Below are 27751 nucleotides of genomic sequence, written 5' to 3' on the forward strand. Positions count from 1 at the left end.
CCCCTGATATCATCTAGATTCTAGAATATATACTCAGGCTCCTGAGGAAGTGCTTTGTCGCTAAACATACTGAGCTTCAACAAACTAGGTCAATGTATGCTAATACTATTTGAACATTGACAACAATACATCTTCTGGCTGACACAAATATCTTTATTGGATTGGTGTGGGTCCGTTTACCCTCACAGTAGGTTTTCTTTGCGTATTATACTGTATTTATGACATTTTAGCCATATTTCCATGTGTTTAATATATGAAATAAAAATTGTGAAGTGAATTCAGCAGGCTGGCTGTACCCAGGTTTAATCTCGGCAAACCATCTATGGCTGGCCTAACTGACGTTGCGGTCTCTATTCTCTTAGTGGGCAACATTCAAATTCCCTTGTGCTGAGTAACATATTCTACTGCCTCCATGCACTGAGTGGTCAATATTGATTTCCCCCTGTGCTGAGTAACTGACTCGGCTGTACCTATGTATTGAGTGGTCAATACTAATATCCCTTTTTGATGATTATCTGACCTTGCTGCCCCTTATGAGTAGTCGACACCGATATCCTCTGATGCTGAATAGCTACCACAGCTGCCTCTATGTACTGAGTAGATGACATTGATGTCTATCTGTGATGAGTAGCTGAAACTGCTGCCTTTATGGACTAAATAGTTGAGAGCAAATTCTTTCTGTGCTGAATAGCCGATACTGCTGCCTCAAGAAGAGAGAAATAATCTATGCCAGTCAGATGACCGTGATTTCAGCATCTGTTTATCATGGCAAGGGAAATGAACATTGGCCACCAGCAAATACCTGTGAAACATACAAATGTGGCTACTTCTAGCCACAACCATTAATGCTGAAAGATATAACCAGGTTTTAGAGCAGCATATGCCCAAGCAAGAATGGGATAACATTTCTCTCCCAAAACTCCAGCAACTGGCCTCCTTAGTTCCCAGGTGTTTAGAGTGTTGTTAAAAGAAGAGGGGATGCCACACCACAGTAAACATGGCCCTGTCCCAACTTGTTATGAATTGGGATTGAACTTTTCCAGCTTTTTTGAAACATTTCCGACATCAATTTCAAACTTAGCTAATTTTTTTTCTTAACGTGTTACTAAACCCATAGCGGGAAAATCAGAATGTATTTGCAGTAAAACATGCTTGTTCTACTTACTGTGGAACTTAAAGGGTCAATACACTGCATTGTGTAAAAAGGCAGTGTGAGGGGTTAGCTCGGCAGCGGGTGTGTGTGACCCCCTGGATGGGTTCACAACACAATCAGGCACAGCAGACAGCGTTGTAGGTGCAAAAAAACAAAAGATCCGGTTTATTTATGCTACATGCAGTGAGACATATAACAGCCAAACAAAAATAAAACATGAAAATAAATCCTGGTCAGCTTGACCTCTAACTACACACTTAGATTCCCTGTCTAACAACTGGGTGCAGCCTTGTGCTGTACCAGTCCCTGCCTATGTTGTAAAGGTTTGCCACACAGGCGTTAACTCACCGCACAGAACAGATCTCAGACTCCCCAGTCTATACAACACAAAACTGGTTCCAGGATGGAGCATCTCCCTATGCATGCTGGGGTTTTTTGTAGAGGTCTTAATGAGCCCACTTACTACAGCTGGGCTCATTAACTCTTCCCCTCTAATTGTAAAAGTCTGCATAAAGCCTGAATCTAGGACACACATATTTCCCATCCTGAATACAACCAGGTGATTTTACCTGCGTGCTGCCACAGCAGTTTGACCCTATCTTCTCTGATCCTCCCCTTCTTCCACAGTCCCCAATCCACTTCCTGATAGAACAGAGCTTTGGGGACACTCTGCACATGCTCAACTTGGTGTCTATTGCTAGAGAGTTTTTTTGGGGGGATAGTGTATGTGATTAGCAAAGGGCCAATCAGAGCTGTCCAGACGGAGGGCCAGGGGTCATGCAGCTTCATAAAACAGTCAAAGGAGAATGAAAACTCCCACAAGCTTTAACCATGCTCTGTTGAAATTCACAGGATTGCTATATACTACTGATGAGATGATATTAAGCAGTTTACCTACACTGCAATAATTGCATTTCCATGTTCAGTGAAAGACCAGTATAGAATACAGGGTCCTGGGTTTAGTAACACCATTTAGTAAAATGGTACATTTTTGCAGTTTAAACATTTGATATGTTGTCTATTTTCTATTGTGAATAAAATATGGGTTTATGAGATGCACCATCATGCATTCTGTTATATATATATTACACAGCTTCCCAACTTTTTTAGAATTAGGATTGTAGATATACATTTACGAATGTATGGAAAAACTTTGTTAACACTCCAGAAATTACTTATTTAGGTCTGATTCACACCTATGCATTTTTTAGCGCGTTTTCAGTTTTTCAGAAACACTACAGTCCATTTAAGGTGGTTTTCTATGGGTCATGTTCACATCTATGCATTTTACGGAAAGGGCCAGGGAATTTTTTTCAGGTTTTTGGTTCCACAGACTTCAATGGATCAAAAACATGTATTGAAAAATGCAAAATGCACCTAGAATATGCTAACTGCAGCCTGCATAGGTGCGAATCAGGCCTTACTGTATGTAACTGCTCCATTCTGATCTTTACCCAAGTCATAATTTTATTGGCAATAATTTCAACCAAATACTTACTGTACATCGCAATTACACCTGTCTAGAGACTAAGAGGTATATATTATTTCACTGATACTGAAGCAGGGCAACTCAAACAACTGGACAACTCAAACTGAATGTTTCTGTTCTATATTCAGGGCTTTTTCAAACTATGTCCTTTTTAGCTATGATTTTCTGCACACAATGGTACAAACCTTCCGCAAAAAAAAAAAAAAAATTTGTGCTGACTAAAATACTTTTCTCTTGCTTCATTTAACCAATTGCCGACCGCCCCACATCACATGTAAACATAACACTACTTAAACAAGGCAGATTGACGTTCTGTTAGTACAGAAGGCATAGATTCTGTGTACCTGTGAAGCAGAAATACAGATCCATGTCTTCCACTAGTAAAAGCACCTCCTCCACTATACTGAAACACGCGTTCGGTGCACAGTTAACCCTTTGATCACCCCGATGTATTGAGCATTTAGCACAGTTGAAACTTTGCTCTCCGTACACCGAGTTATGGTTCCATCTTCAATAGTACAACACTAGGCAAAAACACAAAAGCACAGCCTAGGGGTGGGTCCTGACTGTGGCCAAACCCCTCATTTATAAAAGGCAGTTCAGTCACAAAGAGGTAGTCACAAAGCAGTACTTTGAGCAAACAGCCGGTCACAGGAGACTCAAGCTGCCTGGATGCATTTGTTTGAAGCACTCACTAACGTACTGTACAGGAATGGCCTTTAACCTTCCAAAGGGGCAGACATCCTAAAATTTTCATATAGGATCTTCCACGTTTTTAATAAAAGGACGGGGAATAGCACGTTGACCCCTTCTCCTAATGCTACTTTGTGGTACAACCCGCAGTTAAAAAAAAAAAAAAAAAAAAAAAAAAAAAAAATGTCTGATGGGGCATGTTGGGCCTGGTATGGTCTCAAATATGCTTACCAATTATTTAAGTATCAAACTTTTAGAACCTTGAGGGATATTCAAATTGAATATAAATGTCCCAATGCCTATTTTTACCGGTATCTACAATTGTGCCATGCTGTGGCAGCCCAATTTGGTCGTCAGGAGGATACAAGGAAGGATACAAGGCCTCTGTCCCTCATTGACTAGGCCCACCCAATAAAGGGAGCCCTACCGAAATATAAATTGACTTACAATTTCAGGGGGTGTCCAAAAAAGTTTAACAAAATATGGGCTGGGTGTATTAAATCAGTGTCCAGAGACAGAGGTGTGAACGCAGGATAGATGTGTCCAGGAGTGGTTTATGTCTTCAGCAGTGAAATAAATACTTCTACATAGCAATGGTACCGAGTTTATTAGTATGCTATCAAAAGTGGATTACTTCATTTACAATGTTGAGTTTGGTTAGTTTTTCTTATTTTACATGCTACGTACTCAGGGGAACTCCCCTAGAGATAAAAGAGGTTGAGATTAAACACAGCTACATATACAGAATGCTAATAATGTATACAATGTTGAATAGAACTTTATCTTTACTAATCTATAGGTTACTGTTTCTTCATTTGATACATGTCATCCTCTAACAGGAATGTTTTGAATATTGTAATTTTTATTTGAAATCTGAATAAACTTACCTAAAAAAAATAAAAAAAAAATAAAAAAAAACAGGGTGTCTGTCCTGCAAAGAAATCAAATTGACAGCTAGTATGAAAAAAAAATTAAACACATTTTCTCTTACGTTCTTTGAAGGACACAGTGAAGCTCTTGTTTTCCGATTCTCATTGGGATATCCCAATGCATTGACCCTAGAGTTGGATGAGCTCGGTGTTCGAGTCAAACGCATGTTCGACTCGAACACCGGGTGTTCGCCCGTTCCAGGAAGCCAGAACTTTGTGGGCTGTTCATGCCATATTTGTGTGGCGCTAATGGCCCACAATGCACTGTGGCATCGCTGTGCATTGCTGGTTGACGATTGGCCAAGCATGCACTATGACACGCATGCTTGGCCAATCACAGCGCCAGCAGCAAGGAGAGCCATAATTGGCCACAGGCAGGATGCCTGTGGCCAATTATAGCTCAGGGAGTTTAGTACACGCCCCACACTATATAAGGCCGCCTGCGCGGCGGCCTTGAGTAGTGTTTTGCAGCGATCATAGAGAGACAGATAGGCAGGAACAGTGTCTTAATTTCTTGTAAACCTAGCACAATTACAGTTGATGTATTGTGCCCCCTGCACAGTGTACACCTGAAGCTACCCCAATTGCTGGTGTTGTTCTAGTCCTATACCACAGGCAGCTGCAGCAGTTACAGTCGGTGTATTGTGCCACCTGCCCAGTGTACACCTGAAGCTACTTCAATTGCTTGTGTTCTTCAGATCCTATACCACAGGCAGGCAGCTGCAGTAATTACAGTCTGTGTACTGTGTCATCTGCTCAGTGTGCACCTAAAGCTACCCCAATTGCTGGTGTGTCATCTCCCTGCAGGCCATTTGTATGTCTGGAAGGCCAACAAGGAGAGGCAGACAGTCACGAGCCAATAAAAGAGTGCGAGCAGGCTCTGTGTCTAGAGGAAACAGTGCTGAAGGTGGACGTGGTGCATCGTCATCAGCACGTGGCCATGGGACACGCTTGTCCTTATTTTCGCCAGCTAGACACGTTGAGCCACAACATGCCGAAGACTTGGTAGATTGGATGACCAAGCCCTCCTCATCCTCTCTCACCCAGGCTCAGGGTACTGGCAAAGCAGCTACCAACGCAGCCTCTTTCCTCGTCTCAATGGCATCAGTCACTCCTTCCCTAGCCCCACCATGTCCTCCTGAGGAGTCCCCCGAACTGTTTGAGCACAGTGTTGGGTACATGCTCAATGAGGATGCCCAGTGTTTTGAAGGCTCTGATGATGATGGTATCCAGCTAGAGGAAGGCAATAGCATGAGCCCAGAGAGAGGGGATGCCCAAGAAGGACAGCAATCTGGCAGTCATGTTCCACCAGCTGCAGCATACTGCCAGGTTTGCTCCAGTGATGAGGAGGGAGGGGATGATGAGGTCACTGACTCCACGTGGGTGCCTGATAGGAGAGGGGAGGAGGAGGAGTAGGAGAAGGCACATCTCCAACGAGGCAGGAGCACACCGACTGAATCACACCGCAGAGCTCCACCTGTGCAGGGCGCTGCCTCTGTGCGTGATTCCAAAAGTTCTTTGGTGTGGGCCTTTTTTGAGACAAGTGCATCAGATCACACAGCTAACATTTGCAACATATGTCTCAAGCGTATCTCACATGGCCAAAACATCAGCTGCTTGGGCACCACATGCTTGACCAGACATATGTTGACCTGCCATGCAGTTCGTTGGCAAGCATACCCTAAAGTCCCACACCAAAGAACAAAGTGGACCTCTCCTTGCTCCTCATCAGCTGGGATCTCCAACCCCACTATACCTTCAGTCCTCTCTGAAACCTGCACTGAGAGGAATGAAGGTGTAGAATTCAGTGTGTGTCACAGCCAAGTACTTGCGGGCACTCTGCTAGCAGTACACCAAGGTCTGATTGTACCATGCAAATTTCCCTGTCCCAGCTGCTGGACCATCGAAACAAGTTCACTCCCAGCGATTCACATGCCCAGAGGTTGAATGCTAGCTTAGCTAAATTTCTAGCACTTCCACTGCTGCCTTTTCAGTTGGTAGACTCGGCCCCCTTCCGTGAGTTTGTGCAATGTGCGTTCCTCAGTGGCAGGTTCCCCAACGACACTTTCTCTCTCTACCGGCATGTTGAAGCCAATGTCCATGCCTCGCTGGACAGGGCAGTCAGCGGTAAGGTGCATATTAACACTGACTCATGGTCCAGCAGGCATGGACAGGGATGTTACCCATCTTTCAGGGCGCATTGGGTGACTCTTCTGGCAGCTGGGAAGGATACAGGACAAGGTGCAGTAGTGTTGGAGGTTGTTCTGCCATCATGCCTCCAAAATGCTACTACTGGTTTTGACACACCTCTCTCCTCCATCCCCTCTTCTTTTGCTTCCTCCATGGCTTCTTCCTGTGCTTTGTCTTTGGAACCAGCGGTACTCCATAGGCGTTCAAGGGGCTACGCAAGTATGCAGGCAAAAAGATACCATACCGTGCTTGCGCTGGTGTGCTTGGGGGACAGGAGACACACTGGGGCAGATATTGTCAACTCTGCAGGGGCAGGCTGAGAGTTGGTTTACAACACGCCAGCTTAAGCCGTGCTTAACTTGGTGGTGCAGCCATTCTTGGGCAGGTACCTGGGCTTACAGGATGAACTGAGGCAGGCCAGGAAAGTCTGTGTTCATTTCCGCCGGTCATATAATGCCAGTGCTCGGCTGGCTGAACTCCAAAAGGAATTGAACCTGCCCAAGAACCACCTTATCTGTGACATGCCCACCAGGTGGAACTCAAAGTTGACCATGCTGCAGCAGCTGCACACACAGGAGAGGGCCATCAATGAGTACCTGTGTGACTACGGCACCAGGACAGGGTTGGGGAGTTCTTTTTTTTCCCACACCAGTGGGCCATGATCAGGGATGCAAGCACTGTCCTGTCACCATTTGAGGAGGCCACGAGGATAGTGAGCAGTGACAGTGCATGCATCAGTGACACTGTACCTCTTGTCCACCTGTTGGAGCACACGCTGCAGGAATAATGGACCTACGCTGCATGGCCTCCCTGATCCTGCAAAATCTGGCGGAAGGGTCCTCGCATTAAGCGTATCAAGGCGAGGGATCATTACTGGCTGGCAACTCTCCTTGATCCACAGTACAAGGGTAAGGTTGAAGACCTTATCTTGCCGTCGCAGAGGGAGCAGAGGATGAGACATCTTTGGGAGGCCTTGCAGAAATGTCTGTGCAACGCATTCCCAGAGACTGGGAGGTTACAAATTCCTGGTCCTGGAAAACGTGTTCCTGAGGCTTCGGTCAGTCACAGAAGGAGCGGTGGAGAAGGAGGCCGTCTGACCGATAGACAATTTTTTTAGTCCACAGCCCCAAGGTATGATCGGTTCCAGCAACCATCGGCAGCGTCCGATTTACATGGTGTAGGAATACCTAGGGGCAAGGTCAGACATGGACACCTTTCCCACCGAAAATACTCTGGGTTACTGGGTCTTGAGGCTGGATCACTGGCCAGAGCTTGCACAGTATGCAATTGAGCTACTGGCCTGTTCTGCATCCAGCGTTCTTTCGGAACGCACATTGGAGGCTTTGTAACCGATCACAGGGTGCGCCTGACCTTCATAAAAGATGAATCAGTCTTGGATCACCACCAGCTACCAAGCACCTGAAGCTGATGTAACCAAATTTTTTTTTTTTTAAATGTCACATCACTTCAAGACTATGCTGATTGGCTATCCTCTTCCTCCTCAATGATCCTGCTGATAGCTTGGAAGAACATTTTTGGTTCTGGGTGCCACCACCAGTGGCTAAGGCCCAATTTTTCAGCCCCTGTTTAACAGGGGCATGCAATTACAATGTTTGATGCAATTTTTTGCAGGAGGGTTAGTTGCTGCGCTCAACTAAAATATTTGTGGGTGGTTGCAGTGTAGTGGCACCAGTGCCTAAGGCCCAATTTTTCAGCCCCTGTTCAACAAGTGCATTTAATTACAATTCTTGATATAATAGTTCACAGCAGGGCATTCCAGCGACCAAGAGTCACTTTAAGGGATTACAGTTTTGTGGCAACACCAACACCTTAGGCCCAAACTTCTGCAGAGCATATAGGGCAGGGCCTTATTTTCAAACATCCAACTTACAAACGTCTCCTAATTGCTAACGGAAGGAGACAACAGGAAGTGAGATGAAAAAAGACAGATGGCAAAACAAATTATACAGGGATGATAGCCCTTCCCTATGTTTTCCAAAAAGCTTAAAAAAAGATTTTTTGACTGGAGCTACACTTTAAAAATGTACCAAAATTACAAACAGATTCTACTTAACACAACAAACCTACACAGGCCCTGTCTCATTTGCACCGCCTGTATACTGCTGTTCTGAGTATATAGGGCCTGGGGGCCCCACACCTTTCCTTTTTTTATTTGGGTATGGGGCTCCCCTTAATATCCGTACAAGACCCAAAGGGGCTGGTAATGGGCAGGGGGGCTATCCATTCCATTTTTCTCAATGATTTTCATCCGTATTGCCTGAACCAATTACGTTACGCAAGCAGTTTTAAATTACTTTTTTTCCCATTAGATACGTCATTTTGTGCAGGGACTGTCCTAAACACGGGAAACGCATGTCACTTCACAGGCATACTATAGACACCCCCCAGGCACGATATTTAAAGGAATATTTCACTTTTTTTTCACTTCAAGCACCATTAAAATCAGGGATCCCAAAAAAACGTCTGTTTTTAATAGTTTTTTTTGCATTGATACATGTCCTCTGGGGCAGGAGCCGGGTCCCCAAACCCTTTTTAGGACAATAACTTGCATATTAGCCTTTCAAATTATCACTTTTGATTTCTAACATTCGAGTCCCATAGACTAAAGTTCGTACAAATTTTCGGTCCTTTCGCAGGTTCCAGTGCAAACCGAACCGGGGGGGGGGGGGGGGTGTTCGGCTCATCCCTACTCTAGAGGAATGGGAAAACCAACAAGACCCACCTATGGGCAGGATCAGTACACCTGAGATACCAGTGAGGTACAAACATGATACTGTCAGGGCTGGCTTAGCCCTTCCTCCTCTGGGCTGACTGCTCAGCTGTTGGCTAATTGACAGCTCTTTTCTCTTTCCACAGTTACCAGCTGCTCCCAATAATGCTTGTCTGACCTGCCTATTTAAAGCCTTCCAGCTCACACTTTCCTTTGTCTTTGCGTTGGTCACATCACTAGGAACCATCTCCTGCTTTTTGTTTCAAGACTGGCTTGCTGACATCCCTCCTGGCTTCTATCCTGATTGCAGTTGTTTTCCTTGGATCCCTGACGTCTGGACTGGCTGATTACCCGATCTGGTTTATGAACTTTGGACTGGCTGACTACCCGATCTGGCTACTGGACTCTGGCTATGCTTGACTACGCTTTTTTCCATTTACCTTTTTATTTTTATTAATAAACAAGTGTGATTTGATAGTACTTCTGTCTCTGTTTCATGGTTACTGTCAGATACAAGACTTCCCCATATGAGAAAATCCCTGACTAAGTGACGTATACAGTTTAGGAGATATTGACATTTGTAGCAGCTGGTGACATCATAGGAGGATGCACACTGCGCTCTGAATAGATGGAAAACTGGAGTATGTTGTCCATTGTGCTTCAACCATAACTCCCATGCAAACAGCCGGACCTTGAAGGAAGGATCGGAGAAGATGAACACACCGATAGCATGCCTTTGGAGGGCTTTGTTTTAAGGCAAGACTGTCATTATGATTATATCACCCAGGGGCCGATTTTTTGGGGACTTTACTACCAATTTAATGCAACCATTACACAAACAAATTTTTGCATCGCTGGTCCATGATATTGTCACATATAGCGTAATTTGTTCCTCAGGCCTCACCATTGTGCTTTAGGGACTTTGGGAAGGAAAGCACTGCCTTACATTTTGTGGGCCTGTAGTAAAGTTAATACATTTTTAAATAGGATGATAGAACCAGTAGCTGTTAAAACCAGAAAATCTGGAGACGTGGCAGGGATGTGAGCCGGAGCAGATGTGTGCCTGACGGACTCTGTGCAGATCCATCCATATCATCCTCATTACCTCTCATTCATAGTTACCTAGTAGTTACATAGTAGGTGAGGTTGAAAAAAGACACAAATCCAACCTGTGAGTGATATGTCAGCATTACATTGTATATCACTGTATGTTGTGGTCATTCAAGTGTTTAATAGTTTCTTGAAACTATCAATGCCCCTCGCTAAGACCACCGCCTGTGAAAGGTTATTCCACATCCTTGCTGCTCTTACAGTAAAGAACCCTCTACGTAATTTAAGGTTAAACCTCTTTTCTTCTCATTTTAATGAGTGGCCACGAGTCTGGTATGGTATTTGTATATTGAAATCATATCCTCTCTCAAGTGTCTCTTCTGCAGAGAGAATAAGTTCAGTGCTCGCAACCTTTCCACATAACCAATATCTTCCAGACCCTTCATCACCTTTGTTGCCCTTCTTTGTACTCGCTCCATTTCCAGTACATTCTTCCTGGGGACTGGTGCCCAGAACCAGTCCTCAGGTGCGGCCGGACCAAAGTCTTGTAGAGCAGGAGAATTATCAGTTTATCTCTAGAGTTGATCCCCTTTTTAATGCATGCCAATATTCTGTTTGCTTTGTTAGCAGCAGCTTGGCATTGCATGACATTGCTGAGCTTATCATCTACTAGGACCCCCCCAGTCCTTTTCCATCCTAGATTCCCCAAGAGGTTCTCCCCCCCCAGTGTATATAGTGCATTCCTATTGTTGCCAACCAAATGCATTTGACATTTTTCTACATTGAACCTTATTTGCCATGCAGTTGCCCGCCCCATTAATTTGTTCAGATCTTTGTGCAAGGTTTCCACATCCTGCAGAGAAGTTATTTCCCTGCTTAGCTTAGTAACGTCCACAAATAGAGCGATTAAACTGTTTACCCCATCCTCCAGGTCATTTATGAACAAATTAAAAAAGAAAATAACTGTGCTAGGTGTGAAATAAACAATACACAAATAAATAAATAAACCGTGAAGGATACCCTGCAGCTAAGCACTATAACACCTATATAGGGCACATAGAAATATAAATACACAAAAAGTGCAGCGCTGGGTAATAAACTAATTTGCAAGTGATTATGAATAAAAACTGTGATTATATGAAGGAGTATTCTAAATAATCAATTGATAAAAAAACAAAACATCATAATAGTCCATGTGTTAATATGATCAATCCATGAGCAACAAACATGTATCAAACGAAAAAACAGTTCATGGGTGAACTAATCCAATGCGCATCAATGGACGTTTCCTTCCACCAGTGGGATGTGGTCAACCAATGGATTTCCACAAAAAGTTATGAGGAGAAAAAAAAAAAAAAAAAAAAAAGACGCCAATAGTGCAGAGATACCTTGTGACAAATTTATTCAAAAAAGGTACCAACAGGTTCACAATGCATAAAAGATAAAAAGGCTCTGCTAATCTACAAAAAAGCGATTTGCTCACTGCGTGTATGGAACGTTGCGCATTCAAGCAGTGCGTGAATCGCTTTTTTGGTGATTAGCAGAACCTTTTTATCTTTTATCCTTGCAAGGAACATTTTTATGCATTGTGAACCTGTTGGTACCTTTTTTGAATAAATTTGTCACAAGGTATCTCTGCACTATTGGCGTCTTTTTTCTTTTTCTCCTCATAACTTTTTGTGGAAATCCATTGAATGACCACATCACACTGGTGGAAGGAAACGTCCATTGATGCGCATTGGATTATTTCACCCATGAACTGTTTTTGCGTTTGATACACAATTGTTACTCATGGATTGATCAAATTAACACATATGGACTATTATGATGTTTTTTTTTTTTTATCACTTGATTATTTAGAATACTTCTTTGGTCCTTGGGTATCTCTGCACTATTGGCGTTTTTTTTTTCTCCTCAGAACTTTTTGCGGAAATCCATTGTATGAACAAATTAAATAGGGTTGGTCCCAGCACAGAACCCTGGGGGACCCCACTACCCACAATCCATGTACTCACTTTATGGTCCATGCCAAGGGACCTTATATTTTGTACAGTAAATGTTTATGGGGAACCGTGTCAAATGCTTTTGCAAAATCCAGATACACCACGACTACGGGCCTTCCTTTATCTAGCTGGCAACTCACCTCCTCATAGAAGGTTAGTAGATTGGTTTAGCAAGAACGACTCTTCATGAATCCATGCTGATTCCTGCTGATACCGTTCTCATTACTTAAATCTTCTATATAGTCCCTTATCATCCCCTCCAGGATGATACATATTATTGATGTTAGGCTAACCGGTCTAATTCCCAGGGATGTATTTTGGGCCCTTTTTAAATATCGGTGCTACGTTGGCTTTTCTCCAATAAGCTGGTATCAATCCAGTCAGCAGACTGTCAGTAAAAATTAGGAACAATGTTCTACCAATTACTTGACTGAGTTCCCTAATTACCCTCAGGTGCAAGCCATCTGGTCCCGGTGATTATTAATGTTAAGTTTCCCAAGTCTAATTTTAATTCTGTCCTCAACCATGGAGGTGCTTCCTGTGATGTGTCTTGAGGATAAACACTGCAGTTTTGGCTACTGACCCCCCCCCCCCCCCCCATGTCCCTCGTGAAGTCCGAGCAGAAGAAATGCAATACCTTCGCCATCTCCCCAACCTTTGTAACCAGATGTCCTTCCGCATTATTTTTTGGGCCAATATGGTCTGTCCTTTTTTTTTTTAACATTAACATACTTAAAGATTATCTTTGGGATTTTTTTTGCTCTCCTCCGCTATGTGTCTTTTATGTTCTATCTTAGCCGTCCCAAATGCACCCCTACATTTCTTATTGCATTCTTTATTAAGTCTGAATGCTGATGATCCCTCAACCTTGTATATTTTTTTTAAGGTCTTCTTTGTTTTTATATGCATTTTTACATTGGAGTTAAGCCCTCCAGGACTTTTGTTTACTCAAATTTTTTACCCAATGAGATGCATTTGCTAATGAACTTATTTAATATGCTCTTAAAGCAAACCCATCTCTCCTCCTCATTCTTTGTTCCTAAGATTGTATGCCAATTTATGCCTTCTAATAAAGTTAGTAGTTCAGGGAAGTTTGCTCTTTTGAAATTCATTGTCTTTGTATACCCCTTATGTTTCCTATTTGTGCGATTTATACAGAAGCCAATTGACCTGTGGTTGCTGTTTCTTAAATTGGCCTGCATTTCCATATCCGTGATCAGGTCTGTATTGTTGGTAATCAGTAGATTCAGCAACGCTTAATTTCTAGTTGGTGCATCTACCATCTGACCCATAAAATTGTCCTGCAAGACATTTAGGAACTGGTGAGCCTTAGATGAATGCGTGGTTCCCTCTGCCCAGTCTGTCTGGATAATCAAAATCCCCCATTATAACACTTCCCATCCTTGCTGCTAATCCAAATTGTGATAGCAGATCAGTCTCCCCTTCCTCCCTCAGGTTAGGGGGCCCATAGCATACTCCTCGTATTTTCCCCTTAGTTTCAGCCCTTTGGAGCTCTACCAATTAGGATTCCACCTCCTCCCTAGCACCCTTAGCGATGTCATCTCTCACAATCACTTGTACATTATTCTTGATATATAGGCATACCCCTCCCCCCTTTTTACCCTCTCTATCATTGCGATAAAGGGTATACCCTTGAATGTTTGCCAGCCAATCATGAGAGCTGTTGAACCAGGTCTCTGAAATTCCAACAAAATCCAAATCCTCCACGTACAATAGAATCTCTAGTTCACTCATCTTATCTGCCAGGCTCCTGGCATTGGTGAACATGTCATGTAGTGTAGACCTGTCTCATATTATCCTTTTACTGGGTGTTCCTAGATTGCAACTAGGACTTGCTACTATACTTACCTTGGGTTTATGTGCTTTGGTCAACCTACCATTACTCGCTGCGGAGGACATCCTTCAATCTCCCCAACCATGCTGGAACCGTAGGTGGCTGTGATTATGTCTGCCAAGGGACGGGTAAGCCACAAAAGGAGCCAAAGCCACAGCGCATCTTGCTTTATACTTCCGGAGCACAGAGTAGATGGGGACACAGCCGAGCCCAACAGGCTGTCCTGCAGCCATGGAGTCTCCCTCCTCAGAGCAGGACACTCCTTTAGCTCCCTCCCTCGCGGAGGCAGCCCCCGGGTCCATCATCAAGCCCATACTAGCGGCTCTTGAGGGCTTTAAAGCCACGCTGATGGTGTGTGTGGAACACCTAGCATCGGAATGCACTCTGATCCGCCATGATTTAGACAAGATCAGGGGGAAGCTGCGGGCTGGATTGGCACGGTGGAAGCCCATCAAAGTTCCCAAGCACACAGATTGCAGATCTGCAGTCTCTGGTGAATTTTTTAGTCCATAAAATGGACGACGCTGAAAACAGAAAGAGATGCAACAATATCCCCGTGGTGGGATTGCTGGATGGTGCTGAGGACTCCTGTCCTGCAGTATTTGCTGAATCATTATTCAAACTGTTGCTGACCCTGCCTAATATGCCCCCCACTTACGTGGTGGAAAGGGCTCACAGAGTACCTATGGGCCGCCGTCCTGAAGGAGCCCCCCCAAGACCATTTCTGGTGAGGTTCTTAAACTGGCACGACAGGGATATTGATCCTAGCTGAAGCCCAGAAGCACCCTGAATTACCCTATGAAAACACCAAAGTGATGCTCTACACAGATTTTACAGCTGAGGTTCGGAAGCGCCGCAGGTCCTTTAATGATGTGAGATGCCGGCTTAGAGAAAAGGATATCAAGTAAAGTATGCTCTACCCCAGCAGATTACGGGTTCCCCACAAAGACACCGTTCGGTTCTGACACACCTATGGAGGTCAACGACTGGATCGATGGTTTGCAAGCAAGGAGCTAGAAAATCAGTGGCTGGAGTTTGTTATGTTTCCGCATTTGTGGGCTTGTTCTGTTTTTTTTTTCCTTTTTCGGTATGGAGGTGAGCTGATATATATATATATATATATTTTTTTTTTTTCCTTCCATACTATCTTAGCTAGACGGACATCACTACCCATCCTACCAGGCACCTAAAGGGATCCCATCAGTTCCTCTTGTGGGGTCTGTATATTTCCTTAATGACAAAAAGATCTTTCACTCCTACAAAGGGGATCTACAGAGTGTTACGTCTTACAGGCAGGGAGCAATGGAGGCACAAACTGTCGTACAGACTGAAGGACTCAGGAATATCTTTTTTTCACCTTTTTTTCCCCATTTTGTTTTGGACTTTTTTTGGGGTCACGCTTTTTCACTGTTTTGAGTCAAGTTTTGGGAACAAGCTGCGTGTACGTGTTCTGTTTTTTTTTTTTTTAAACTGCAGCAGGGAGTTACAGGGGAGTGGAGTCTTGTTTTCAGGGAATGTGCAATGTTTCATATAGGGCCCTTGGTTATATATATATACCACTGGTACCCTCACAGATTTTAAGAGTCTACCAGTCACCTCTATTCACCTTATTACTGTACCTTGTGGTACGCTGATATATGCTTATGGTGGAGTCGGTTGTTAATTTGGTGTCTTGGGACGTCCAGAGCTTATACGATAAATTCCGCTGAGCCTTGACGTTCCAATACCTAAAACCAATTATACCTTAAGTAGTCTTTTTACAGGAGAGGGACTTGGATGGGAACAGGGTGCTGTCCTTGCGCAGATCCTGGATCCAGCGTGCACTGCATGTTACATACTGTCCTTGGGGACAGGGTGGATTGCTAGACATTGGTTATTACGTGATGACGGGGACACGGCAACTGTGTTGGAAGTGGCCTTTATGGGATCCTACGAGAGGCTGTTTTTTTTTTTTAGTGCATAGGGGTTTCTTGGGCATCATTGTCTCTGACTGGCTCCATGTGCATTACTGTTTGTGTGGGAGACCGGGCACAGGAGGTGATGAGGTCAATTGCAGGGGTATAGTCACCCAAAAGCCCCTCATGGTTCAAACCCAGATTGGCCCATTTGGGTGCAATACCGGATCCAATTATTTGGGCCCAGTTGGGCTCTGGTACCTGATTTTTTTTTTTGGGGGGGGGGGGGGGAGAATGCTACTGTCAGCTCGAGATAGGCTTATTCAATTTAAATCGCTGAACATGGTGTATTATACCCCAAAAAGGCTAGCTGGCATATATGGCATGAACAGCTGAGTGCTGGTGCCGTACCACTAATCCTGATGATTTTTAACCACATATTCTGGCACTACCAGCGGATACGGGAGTTCTGGATGGGGGTCAATCGTACCGTTCAAAACTTGCCATCTCTACCCATCCCCATGACAATCTCCCCACACTCAGCTTGACTGTTTCCGTCAGTATACCGCTTCCTAAGTCCCGAAACACGAGTCCAACGGATCTGGCTATAGGAACCCCCAAGAACTAGACAACACCAGTCTTGGAGTACATCAGGAATAGCCTTTTATTTGAGATCTCCCACAAATACAGCAAGATGACTAAAAACGAACCTAACTAGCATGAGCCAATTATCTAATCATTGACCCAGACTAGTTGACCGAGAGATAAGACTTCTCATGGTACGTCTCCTAGGTCACTGACTATTCAGCTGCATGGGTTACTGTTTTTTTATGTGTTGAACTGTATGTATTACTCAAATGTTGAATAAACAAAATAAAAATACCAGAATATCTGGCAAACAGGAAAAAAATAAACAAAGCACAGACAGTGTTGACGGCGGGGGAACATGGTAATTATTGCTAGCAGATATAACAGCCACTAACAATCACATACAAAATCCAGCAGGCTGGTTGTACCAAAATTGTCTATGGCCAGCTTAAAGGATACGTTTACCTTTTAAAAAATAAATAAATAAAATGCAGATCTTTTTGCAGGTAATAAAATATGCATTTATTATAATTTGTATTGGGAGCCTGGAAAGCCCTGCATTGCAGCCACGATCAGCAGATCGTGGGTGCAGTGCAGGGCTTTTGCAGACTGTGTGTGTAATGTCTGCCCCATACACCATACAGCCATGCAGTTACACACTAACAAGATGCACCAATGAACTATCACAGCACTCAAAAGCACTGTGGTAGTTCATTGAGAACTACAAGCCAACAGCCTGTAGGACTTTGTAGTTTTCCATTCACAAAACACTGTGAATGGTTGATGAAGCCAGGTGGGCATTTGTAAAATGTTACATGTTACACCCTGAATATGGGTGTAACATGTAACATGTTATAAAAGGTGAACTTAGCCTTTAAAGGGATTCCCATCAGCAAAAGTTAGATATATTGTGGGGTAACCGAAAATGAATAAAGATCCTCACAATAAATTTGCAAAAAAAAAATTCTTCAGAGGTAAAGGGAAAGGGATTTAATTTTTTCCTTGGGGCAGCTTCTAGAGAGAAGTCAGTAATGTAAAATAATTCAAAGTATGTGTCGCTAGTTAATTGAGCATAGCGTTGTGTACTTGACCTAAATCTGGAAAGTGGTGGTAACGTTTGACTTCTTTAGTTAGCCATTACCATGCAAATAAGAATTTTCTAGAGGAAAGAAGGAAAGTTTTTCTGCAAACGCCAACCTTATTTTTAAATGTTGCAAAATTTGTATAGGTACAGAGCTGCAATATCTTCCGGCAAATAATGATTTACTTTTTTTTCCATTAATTTATCATGTTTACCTTATGAGACTTGATTTGGACTCTGGAAGGACAAGGTGGAAGTTGGTTTAGAGCACTACTGATTTCCAGAGTTTCAACAGCTGCAAGTGCATTACATATCGCTTTGACTGACTGCACCACCCTCTCTGCTCGAAGATGGAAATCTACCTGTGAAGGAGGACACAGACATGTTACATTTATGGGTCAAAAATACAGTGACTAACAAGAGGGGAATTAAAAAAATAAAAATAAATAGTTATTCAGGCCACACACAAACATTACTGCTAGTAAAAGTAAAAATAAAAGAAAGAGTGGCATATTTGGAGAACAGTAGACTCCCACAGTAAAAAAATAATGAAGCAACAAAGGCATTCAATAAATACATATTCATTAAACAGATTAATGGTTGCCATGCACAAGTTACATAAACTACAGTATATTGAAATTTGCTTTGTGCAAAAGCAAACTATATATATATATATATATATATATATATATATATATATATATATATATATATACACACACACACACACTGAACATGCTGTATATTATATACATACACACAGACACTTATTTATTTTAGTAGAAGTTCTACCAGCTTTTTTTGCTACTTGTAAGCAAGGTTTCAAAAAAGGCTTACATAGACATTCATCTAAAATTATTAAAGCATTAAACAGATTTACTGATTACTCAAATATATTTACTAAAAATAGTCATGATCAGAAAGAAAGCTTTAGGATAAAAATAAACCTGTCACAGCCCACAAAACATGTAAAAATGTATTTAAAAATAAAAAAGGTAAATGTCTATCAATTATAAAGTCACAGGTAGCCATGCTGGGAACCACTAACGGATCATTTTATTAAAAAATCGGAAGAGCCTTTATGCAAAAAGATTATTCAATATGTGCCAATCTTGTCTGTCAAAGATATTGCTATAATTCACTTACAGATGCTTAAATATTTTTTCATCATCTATTTGCAACATTGGTAATTGTTCTAGTTTCATAATGTGTCAACTCAATTAATTAAAGTGGTTAACTGCAACAAAATGTATTTTTTTTTTAACTCTGCACGGTAAAGTTATAATGTGCTAGCATGCATCGCATACTAGCACTTTATACCTTTACCTTGCAGAGTTTTAAAAAACCATCCAGCACAGGGCTGACAGGACCTTCGATCTTCACCTGGTCTTCCTTCTAGATCAGCAACATCTGGCCATCTGATTGGCAGGTCAAGGACCCCAGCACAGAGCTCTGATGGGACTGCATGGGTATGACATCCCTTCAGAGAGCACGTGTCTGTGACATCAACGGCTGTATGCAGTGTGATGTATATAAAGAGGATTCCTGCGCTGTATCAAACAAAGGGGTATGACAAATCTATTCTAGTAGGTGCAGCAAACACTTTATGAGTTGACTCTCATTAGTGTATAAAACAAAAAAAGGGGGGTGTGTTGCGCTTCCTATATTAGAGACCAATATTAGACTATCTCAAATAAAAATTTCAATGCTAACGGTAAAAAGTGCAATCGTGCTAAAGCAAACAAGAACTAGTGAATGAAAGTGCATCTGTGCATAATGTATATAAAATGTGTACAACATTAAATATATAAAAATGTATCATATACGTGACACCAACAATAGTGCTGTGATACAAAGTGCATATATCCAGAGATCAATGTGGGTAAAATACACGCAATAAACCAAAAAACAAATATATAGATAAATAAAAATAAAACAGCAGCAACGAAAAATATATATATAGAAAAAATATAGCAGAAATTTTTATTTGAGATAGTCTAATATTGGTCTCTAATATAGGAAGCGCAACACACCCCCCTTTTTTTGTTGTATGCAGTGTGAATATCTCCTAAACCGTGCAAGTAAGCTTTATTATAGGCATACCTGTAGGTACAAGGGCCAAAAAATAGGACTTTTATAACAGCTTACCTGTAAAATCCTTTTCTTGGAGTACATCATTGGACACAGAGCCTTAAGTAATTACTTAATGGGTTATGGGACACCTTCAGGCGTTGACACTGGTATACCCAATACAGGAAGTGGACTCCCCTATATAACCCGCCTCCTTCCAGGAGTACCTCAGTTTCTGTAGCCAAGCAATATACTTAAACCCCATAAAAAAAGAGGGGAGGGACCTCTGTGTCCCATGATGTACTCCAAGAAAACTATTTTATAGGTAAGCTGTTAAAAAAAATCCTATTTTCTTTATCGTACATCATGGGACACAGAACCTTAAGTAATTACTTAATGGGACGTCCCATAGCAACGCTACTTGAGGGGAGGGAGACAAAACCCATAGGGCAAACCCAGACCTATACGGCCACCTGCAGCATAATGCGCCTGAAGGCGATATCCTCATTCCCCCTTACATCCACTTGAAATTTGGTGAATGTATGCACTGAGGACCAAGTTGCGGCCTTGCAGATCTGAGCCATGGAGGCCTGGTGACGCCCTGCCCAAGAAGCACTAACTCTGGTAGAGTGCACCTTGACTTTTAAAGTGGGAATCTTACCCTTTAAATCAGGGAGCCTCAAACGACGGCCCTCCAGCTGTTGCGGAACTACGCATCCCATAAGGCATTGTACATTAATAACAGCTAAGCGGATCCTGATGTATATGTGAGGTTTTTTTTCCCGTTCCTCTGGTTGGTTCCCCTTTGTTCCTCTGGGTGGTGCTCATCTCCATCTAGGTTGATGGAGGAGGATGGCGTCCCCCCCCCCAGAGTTATTGGGAGTTCCATCTTATTTCCTTACCCAGGCCTCCAAAGAGGAGTTGGGGGTGGTGGGTACCCTACCTTTCATTATGTGTATATGTATACACGTGTGTGTGTGTGTGTGTGTGTGTGTGTGTGTGTGTGTGTGTGTGTGTATATATTCTTTTTGGTTCATGGGTATATGTGGGGTCGGATACATGTAATATATGAACCTACCAGAACTAGTTGTGAGGAGAATATTTTAAGTCATAGAGTCCCCTGGCCCTCCAACTCCTGTGACTAATATACAGGTATATCTGAAACCTCTCCTTGTCTATATTGCACGTTTTTTTTAAAGATTTACAAGATGCATTTTGGCTTAATGTTTTGCATTAGGTGCTGTGATGCTTGTCATCAGATGTTGTTATACCCGCCTAATATGCGGTAATGTGGTGGCACTGTCTTTTTTGATATAAGAATATAAGTTACTACAGAGTCATATTCATTGATGAGTTTGTGTTACGCACAATTATGTTAATTTTTATGTATTACATGAGTAAACAGTAACTGCTAAATATTGGGGTAGGCAAGTGCATGATTTCATGTTATGTAACATAGATCTGAATATTTGTACAAATCATGTTGTTTTTAGGTGTAATTTTTTGGAAGTGCTTGCGGTTTTTTAAAGTGCTTGCTGTTTCATGTTTTAAAGTTCTGTGGTGCAGTGCTGTGCTGTGGTTTTGGAATGAACGAACTTGGATTTTAAATATATTACGCTATGAAGCACTCTTTTTTCATCCCATGATGTTCCTATTGAAACTGCATTACCCATAAAATGTGGGTCCTACGGAGTGCACCGGAGGCCAGTCCTATTAGTGGAGGAGTGGATCCAGACGGATGCCCTTGCTGTGTCAGCCTGAGTGACTTCTCCTGTTCTGTGACTATCAGCTCTCCGTAATAGAGATCGGACTTTTCTGGTAAACGGCCATCTGGCTTTTTATTACCCTTCGGCTGTTAAATGAGGAGTGTTACTGTGAAGAAATCATCCTATTTGGGAATCTCTATTTAAAGAATTATTGTCAATGGACTTGTATCGTACCTTTCATGGACTTTCTTCTGAGTAGAACAGTATGTTTTTTGATTAGAACAGTTCATGTATGCTGATCTATTTTTGTATCATTTTTGTTTCATTATTTTTTGTTTTTTATTTAAACTCTTGCACACAATCAGTTAATTTGTTTCTTTGTGCATGTAGCGGCACACCAATTTTATTTAGTAGTGCATGTTTGTCACAGGTGTAGCACAGATATTATGTTAATTTCACTAGGCATTTAGTAGCACATCTATTCTTATTTTTACACATTGTAAAACTCTTGACATTCACAGACATGACTAGGCATGATGGGAATTGTAGTTCGTGAACAACTGGAGGACCATAGTTTGGAGACCCCTGCTTTAAATCAAAAGTTCGTATAATAACCTGCCGAATCCCCTTAGCGACAGTGGCTTTGACGCTGCCTGTCCTTTCTTAGGACCTTCTGGCACAATAAATAAGACCTTAGTCTTAAGAATCTGAGCAGTAGCCTTTAAATAGATTTTCACTGCTCTCACCACATCAAGACAATGTAGTGACTTTTCTTCCGTGGAACACGGTTTTGGAAAAAACAATGGCATGGCGATATCTTGGTTTAGGTGAAAACCTAAAACTACTTTTGGCAAAAAAGTCTAGGCGAGGGCGCAACACCACTCTTACAAGAGCAGCCAATTCCGAAACCCTCCTTGCTACGGATATAGCAACCAGAAATACCAGCTTCCTTGTCAGAAGGAGTAAGCGAATATGCAAACGAGCCAATGACTGGTCTATTAACAATCGATCGTCCAGGTACGCCAAGACTATTAAGCCCTGTGCCCTCAGCCTGGCTAGAGGTGGGGCCAGTACCTTTGTTAACACCCATGGTGCTGTGGTTATACCAAAGGGCAAGGCTACAAACTGTAAGGCCGCGTACACACGCGGGGACTGTTCGCTCAACTTTGTCCGTCAAACAGTTTCAGCAAACAGTCCGCTCAAAATTAGCATGGACGGACTTGCCCACACACGACGAACGAACAGTTTGCTGAAACCGTGCGCGATGACGTGAACGGCGCGTACGACGGGACGGAAAATACAACGTCCTATACACTGCATTACAACTTTCAGCGTGTAAATCCTTTCTGAACATGCGCTGAACTTAGTTTGACGAACAAGCCTACACACGAGGGGACTGTTCGCTGAAACCAAGTTTCAGCGGACAGTTTTTCGGAAATTCCGAAAAACCTTGTTCAGCAAACTGTTCGCTGAAACTGTCCGCTGAAAGCCCACACACGGGCGGACTGTCCGCCGAAACACTGTTCAGCGGACAAAGTTGGGCGAACAGTCCCCGCGTGTGTACGCGGCCTAAGGGATTTTCTACTTCGAATCGCAGAAATTTCTGGCAAGCAGGAAATATAGGGACATGCATATATGGATCTCTGATGTCAATGGATGCCATAAGTTCTTTTCCTTGTAGGATGGAAACTACTGACTTGACTGACTCAATGCGAAAGGAGCGGATCTTCAGGAACCAATTTAGATTCTTTAGATCTAGAATGGGTCTGACACCCCCATTGGTTTTGGTACCATAAACAGGTTTGAATGAAACCCCACCCTTGCTCTTCTGTTCTTAAAATTCTTTTCTCTGTAATTCACCGACCGACACAGCTCCTCTCTGTAACTAATTGGGTTGCATAGTCTGCTATTAGGAGAACTAGGCAAGATTATTACACGATGCACAGAACTTTTAATCCCACCCCAGGGGGGCGGACCCTGTGCTATCAACCATCCTCACTGCTCCCAGCAGCTTCAGTATGTCAACAAGCAGTATAACGTAGAAAAAAAGGAGGGGTGGGTGCTGTGTCGGTAGGTAAATTACAGAGAAAAAGATTTTACGTTGAGTACAAAAATCCTATTTTCTCTTATATTCGCCGACCGACACAGCTCCTCTCAAACTAAATGGGATGTCCCCAAGCAGTGCCAAACGATGGGTGGGAAAAAACAGCATAAAAAAAACTTCCACCATGGCAAGTGGGAACTAGTGAAACTAAACCCACAGCAGTGTGTGGAAAAACTCCACCACATAACCGGGCATCCTCAACAGGAGTGATCCCCAAGACCACAACATTGCGGAGGTAATGCAACAGTGCATTAAGAAAACAGTACTGCGTTTTTATCGAAAAACCAGGGAAAAACTCAATTGCAACTACACAGCCGCCTGAAAAACTTTGCGGCCAAAACAAGCATTAGCCGATGCACTGAAGTCTATCTTGTAGAACTTGGTAAACGTATGGACAGACGACCAGGTCGCCGCCTTACACACCTGAGTGACAGACGCTTGGTGTCGGAAGGCCCAAGAAGTTCCGATTGCTCTTGTAGAGTGGGCCGTGACTGGAAAGGGGGGCACCTGTCCCTTCAAGGCGTAGGCTTGTGCTACAACCTGACTGATCCACCTGGAAATGGTAGCCGACGAGACCGCCATGCCTTTCTTAGGACCAGCCACCGAAACAAACAGTGAGTCTGACTTCTGAAAGGGAGCTGTAGCAGACAAGTACACCTTCAGAGCCCTAACCACATAGAGAGCGTCAAGGGCCACCTCCTTGGGGTGATTCGGCTTAGGACACAACGATGGTAATACAATGTCCTCATTGATATGAAAAGCCAAAACCACCTTTGGTAGAAAGGACGGTTGCAGACGCAACACCACCTTATCTCTGTGGATGACCAGATAAGGAGACTGCATGACAAGGCAGCCAATTCCGAAACCCTCCTGGCCGATGTGATGGCCACTAGAAAGACCACTTTCTGTGAAAGGGTCAACAAGGGAATCTCCCTGAAATTCTCAAACGGTGGCTTCTGAAGCGCCAACACCAGATTCAAATCCCACGGAGGTAACGGAGGACGCACCGGAGGGACTACATGTCGCACCCCCTGAACAAAGGTACTCACTAATGAGTGAGATGCCAGGGGTCGCTGGAAAAAGACAGCCAGAGCTTAAATTTGCCCCTTGATGGTGCTCAACGCTAACTTCTGGTCTACACCTTAGTGAAGAAACATTAGGATCCTGGATATAGAAAAGGAGCCTCGGATGCCACCCTTTCTCCTCACACATGGAGATATAGGCCTTCCAAATACGATGTTAAATCTTCCTTGAAGAAGATTTCCGCGCCCTCAGCATAGTTGGAATCACCAAGTCCGACAGACCCCGGTTCCTCAACACCTGGCTTTCAACAGCCATGCCGTTAAAGCCAGCAATGGTAAATCGGGGTGAAATATTGGACCTTGAGAGAGGAGGTCCTCTCGCAACGGCAGTCGCCAGGGAGCTTCTGCCACCAGACGCACCAGGTTCGCGTACCAGGGCCACTGAGGCCAATCTGGGGCAACCAGGATTACTAGAATCCCCTCGGCTTCCACTCTGCACAGCAGGCGTGGCAACAGTTTTAGTGGAGGAAAGGAGTAGATCAGCTGGTACTGATCCCACAGAGCCATCAGCGCATCCGACGCGTCTGCCCATGGATCTCTGGTCCTGGACACGAATCTTGGTACCTTCCGATTGAGACCGGAGGCCAATAGATCCACATCTGGTGTGCCCCACCGCAGGCACAGCAGCCTGAATATCTCCGGATGCAATGCCCATTCGCCTGGGCCCAGCATCTGTCGATTCAGATAGTCCACCTGCCAATTTTCCACCCCTGGGATGTAAATGGCCGACAGGGCCGGTACGTGTCGCTCTGCCCACCCAAGTATGTGAGCGACCTCCCGAGCAGTGGCTGAGCTTCTTGTTCCCCCTTGGTGATTTATGTATGCCACAGCCGTGGCGTTGTCTGACTGTATCCTGATCGGATGCCCCTGAAGACTCATCGACCATGTGTGGAGGCACAGCCTGATCAATCTCAATTCGAGCAGATTGATAGGCAAATTGGATTCCTCTGCCGACTGAATCCCCATTACTCCACCGCAGCCGGACAGACGGGCGTCTGTAGTGATCACCGTCCATGTCAGGGGAAGGAACGATTTTCCGAACTGAACCACCGGGGACCTCAAACACCAGGTCAGGGAGTCCCTGACTGGTTGACTCACCTGGATCTGCCGATCCAGGGACAACGAAGATTTGTCCCACTTCGTCAAAATCTGCTTCTGCAAGACACTGGTGTGGAACTGGGCATAAGGTACCGCCTCGAAGGAGGCTACCATGAGCCCCAGCACTCGCGTGCAAAATCGGAGCGACGACTACTTGCGGCTCATCAGTAGATTGACCGCCGATCTGAGAGTCATCAATTTGTCTGAGGGGAGAAAAACCCTTGCTTCCCTGGAGTCCAGTAGTAACCCCAGGTACTCCAGATGCTGAGTCGGTACAACCACTGACTTCTTTATGTTCAACAGCCACCAAAATTGTTGCAGGGTCTGCAACGTGATCGCCACATCCTCCTCTAATTCTGAGGTGGAAGATGCTGTCTCAGCAACGCCAATACTGGAGCCAGTACTTTGGTAAAGACTCGGGGGACTGATGCCAGGCCAAAAGGAAGAGGCACAAACTGGTAGTGGGCTTCCCCGACTGCCAAAAGCAGAAATTGTTGATGCCGAAGGCATATGGGTATGTGCAGGTAAGCATCCTGGATGTCCAAGGATGCCAGGAAGTCCCCTTTATGAAGTGCAGTGACTACTGAGCGAACTGATTCCATTCTGAACCTCTGTACTTTTACAAAGTGATTGAGGGCTTTTAAGTCCAAGATTGGACATCAGCCTTCCTTCTTGGAAAACACAAACAGATTTGAGTAGAATCCCTGGAAGCATTCCGATTCAGGAACCAGTACAATTACCCCCTGATTCAGCAAGTCCCCTACCACCCCTAACGGGGCCTCCTGGCGAACCCGGGGACACGGGTTGGCTGGAGGGGAAGAATCTGTTTGGCGGCCAAGAGAGAAATTATCTTGTAGCCTGTGGAAATCAGATCGCAGACCCATTGGTTGGATAATCGGGAGGTCCACCGGGCTGCAAACTCCCGAAGGCGACCCCCCCACCCGAAAAGTGGCTGGGGGCAAACCTTCATGTGGTAGCACTTTTGTTCGCAGGCTTGTTAGGCTTGCGGTTCCAGGGACGCTTTTGACCATCCGTGGGCATCCTGTCGGGCTGGGGGCATTTTGCCGAAGCACCGGGCAGACGAAAAAGCCGATTGTGAGCGGAAAAAGAGGGCCCTTGCCTGCGGCGAGGCTCCTTAGCCTTCCTGGCCTGTGATGTACTCTTACCACCAGTAGCATTCTTAATAATGTCATCCAACGAGGCTCCAAAGAGCCGCTCGCCAAGGAATGGAAGATCTGTCAGGGCTTTCTTGGATGCCTGGTCAGCAGACCAGCATTTCAGCCAAATGAGGCGCCTCAGCACCACAACTGACACTGAAGCCTTGGATAACAGAGGGAGAGTATCCAGGGCTGCGTCACAAACGTACTTAAGGCCTTGTACTAGTTGGTCTGCTAGCTCCACGCAGACAGGGGAGGCGTTCTGCTCTCCCAATTTTGGGACCCCCCAGACCAGGACCAGGACCAACGCCAGCGAAAACAGAGCCCCCACAGGCGAGAAACAGCTAAACACACCGCCCGCAGCGCATGCAGCCACCCCCCTCAGAGGGGGGGGAAGGAGGGGTGATAGGGACTTGGGAGAGAAGATAGGGAGGTGAGGTGGCCCCCGAATCGACCCCCCAGGGAATGCCCAGCCGCTCACCCCACCGAGGCAGGGAGAGCCGTACTTACCAGTCCTGAAGAGCTGGGAGACATTCCATCACAAACCTACTCCTGCGCAGTTACAGGGTAGCTGCTGGCCCGGTATACTGTGATTCAGACAGCAGTAGCCCGGTCATATGTACACCCCGGAGCATTGAAGCTTACGACCACCTCTGGAGCTGAGGCATGTCGTGGCCTGCCGAGCCTTAGCTGTGGCCTGCTCACGCTCAATGGTTGGACTGGTGAGACTACAAGGATAATCATTAACCAGCCTGTCACCCAGCCGGCAGTTGATGAAAGATCCTGTGATCTTCTATCTTGCTCAAAAAGCAGCAAGCCTGCAGCAAAAACATGGACCGAGAGGGCCCGCAGGGTTCCTAGGTCATTCTCCTTACTA

General features: G+C 44.3%; 1 protein-coding gene across 2 annotated transcripts in view; it reads right to left on the minus strand.

Annotated features, from left to right (window-relative positions):
• The window catches only part of PIK3C2B (phosphatidylinositol-4-phosphate 3-kinase catalytic subunit type 2 beta), a 935041-nt gene that overhangs the window by 627948 nt on the left and 279342 nt on the right, over positions 1-27751 (minus strand). For both annotated transcript variants that reach the window (XR_013274472.1, XM_077481256.1), the window contains exon 9: positions 17873-18019. Coding sequence is in view for 1 of the 2 variants with exons in the window: in XM_077481256.1 (XP_077337382.1) it covers positions 17873-18019 (147 nt within the window). In the remaining variant the exon portion in view is untranslated. The remainder of the gene's footprint in view (positions 1-17872; positions 18020-27751) is intronic.

This window comes from Lithobates pipiens, unplaced genomic scaffold (assembly GCF_037356315.1).
Source record: "Lithobates pipiens isolate NorthernLeopardFrog02 unplaced genomic scaffold, aLitPip1_a1.2 Scaffold_16, whole genome shotgun sequence".
Lineage (NCBI taxonomy): Eukaryota > Metazoa > Chordata > Amphibia > Anura > Ranidae > Lithobates > Lithobates pipiens.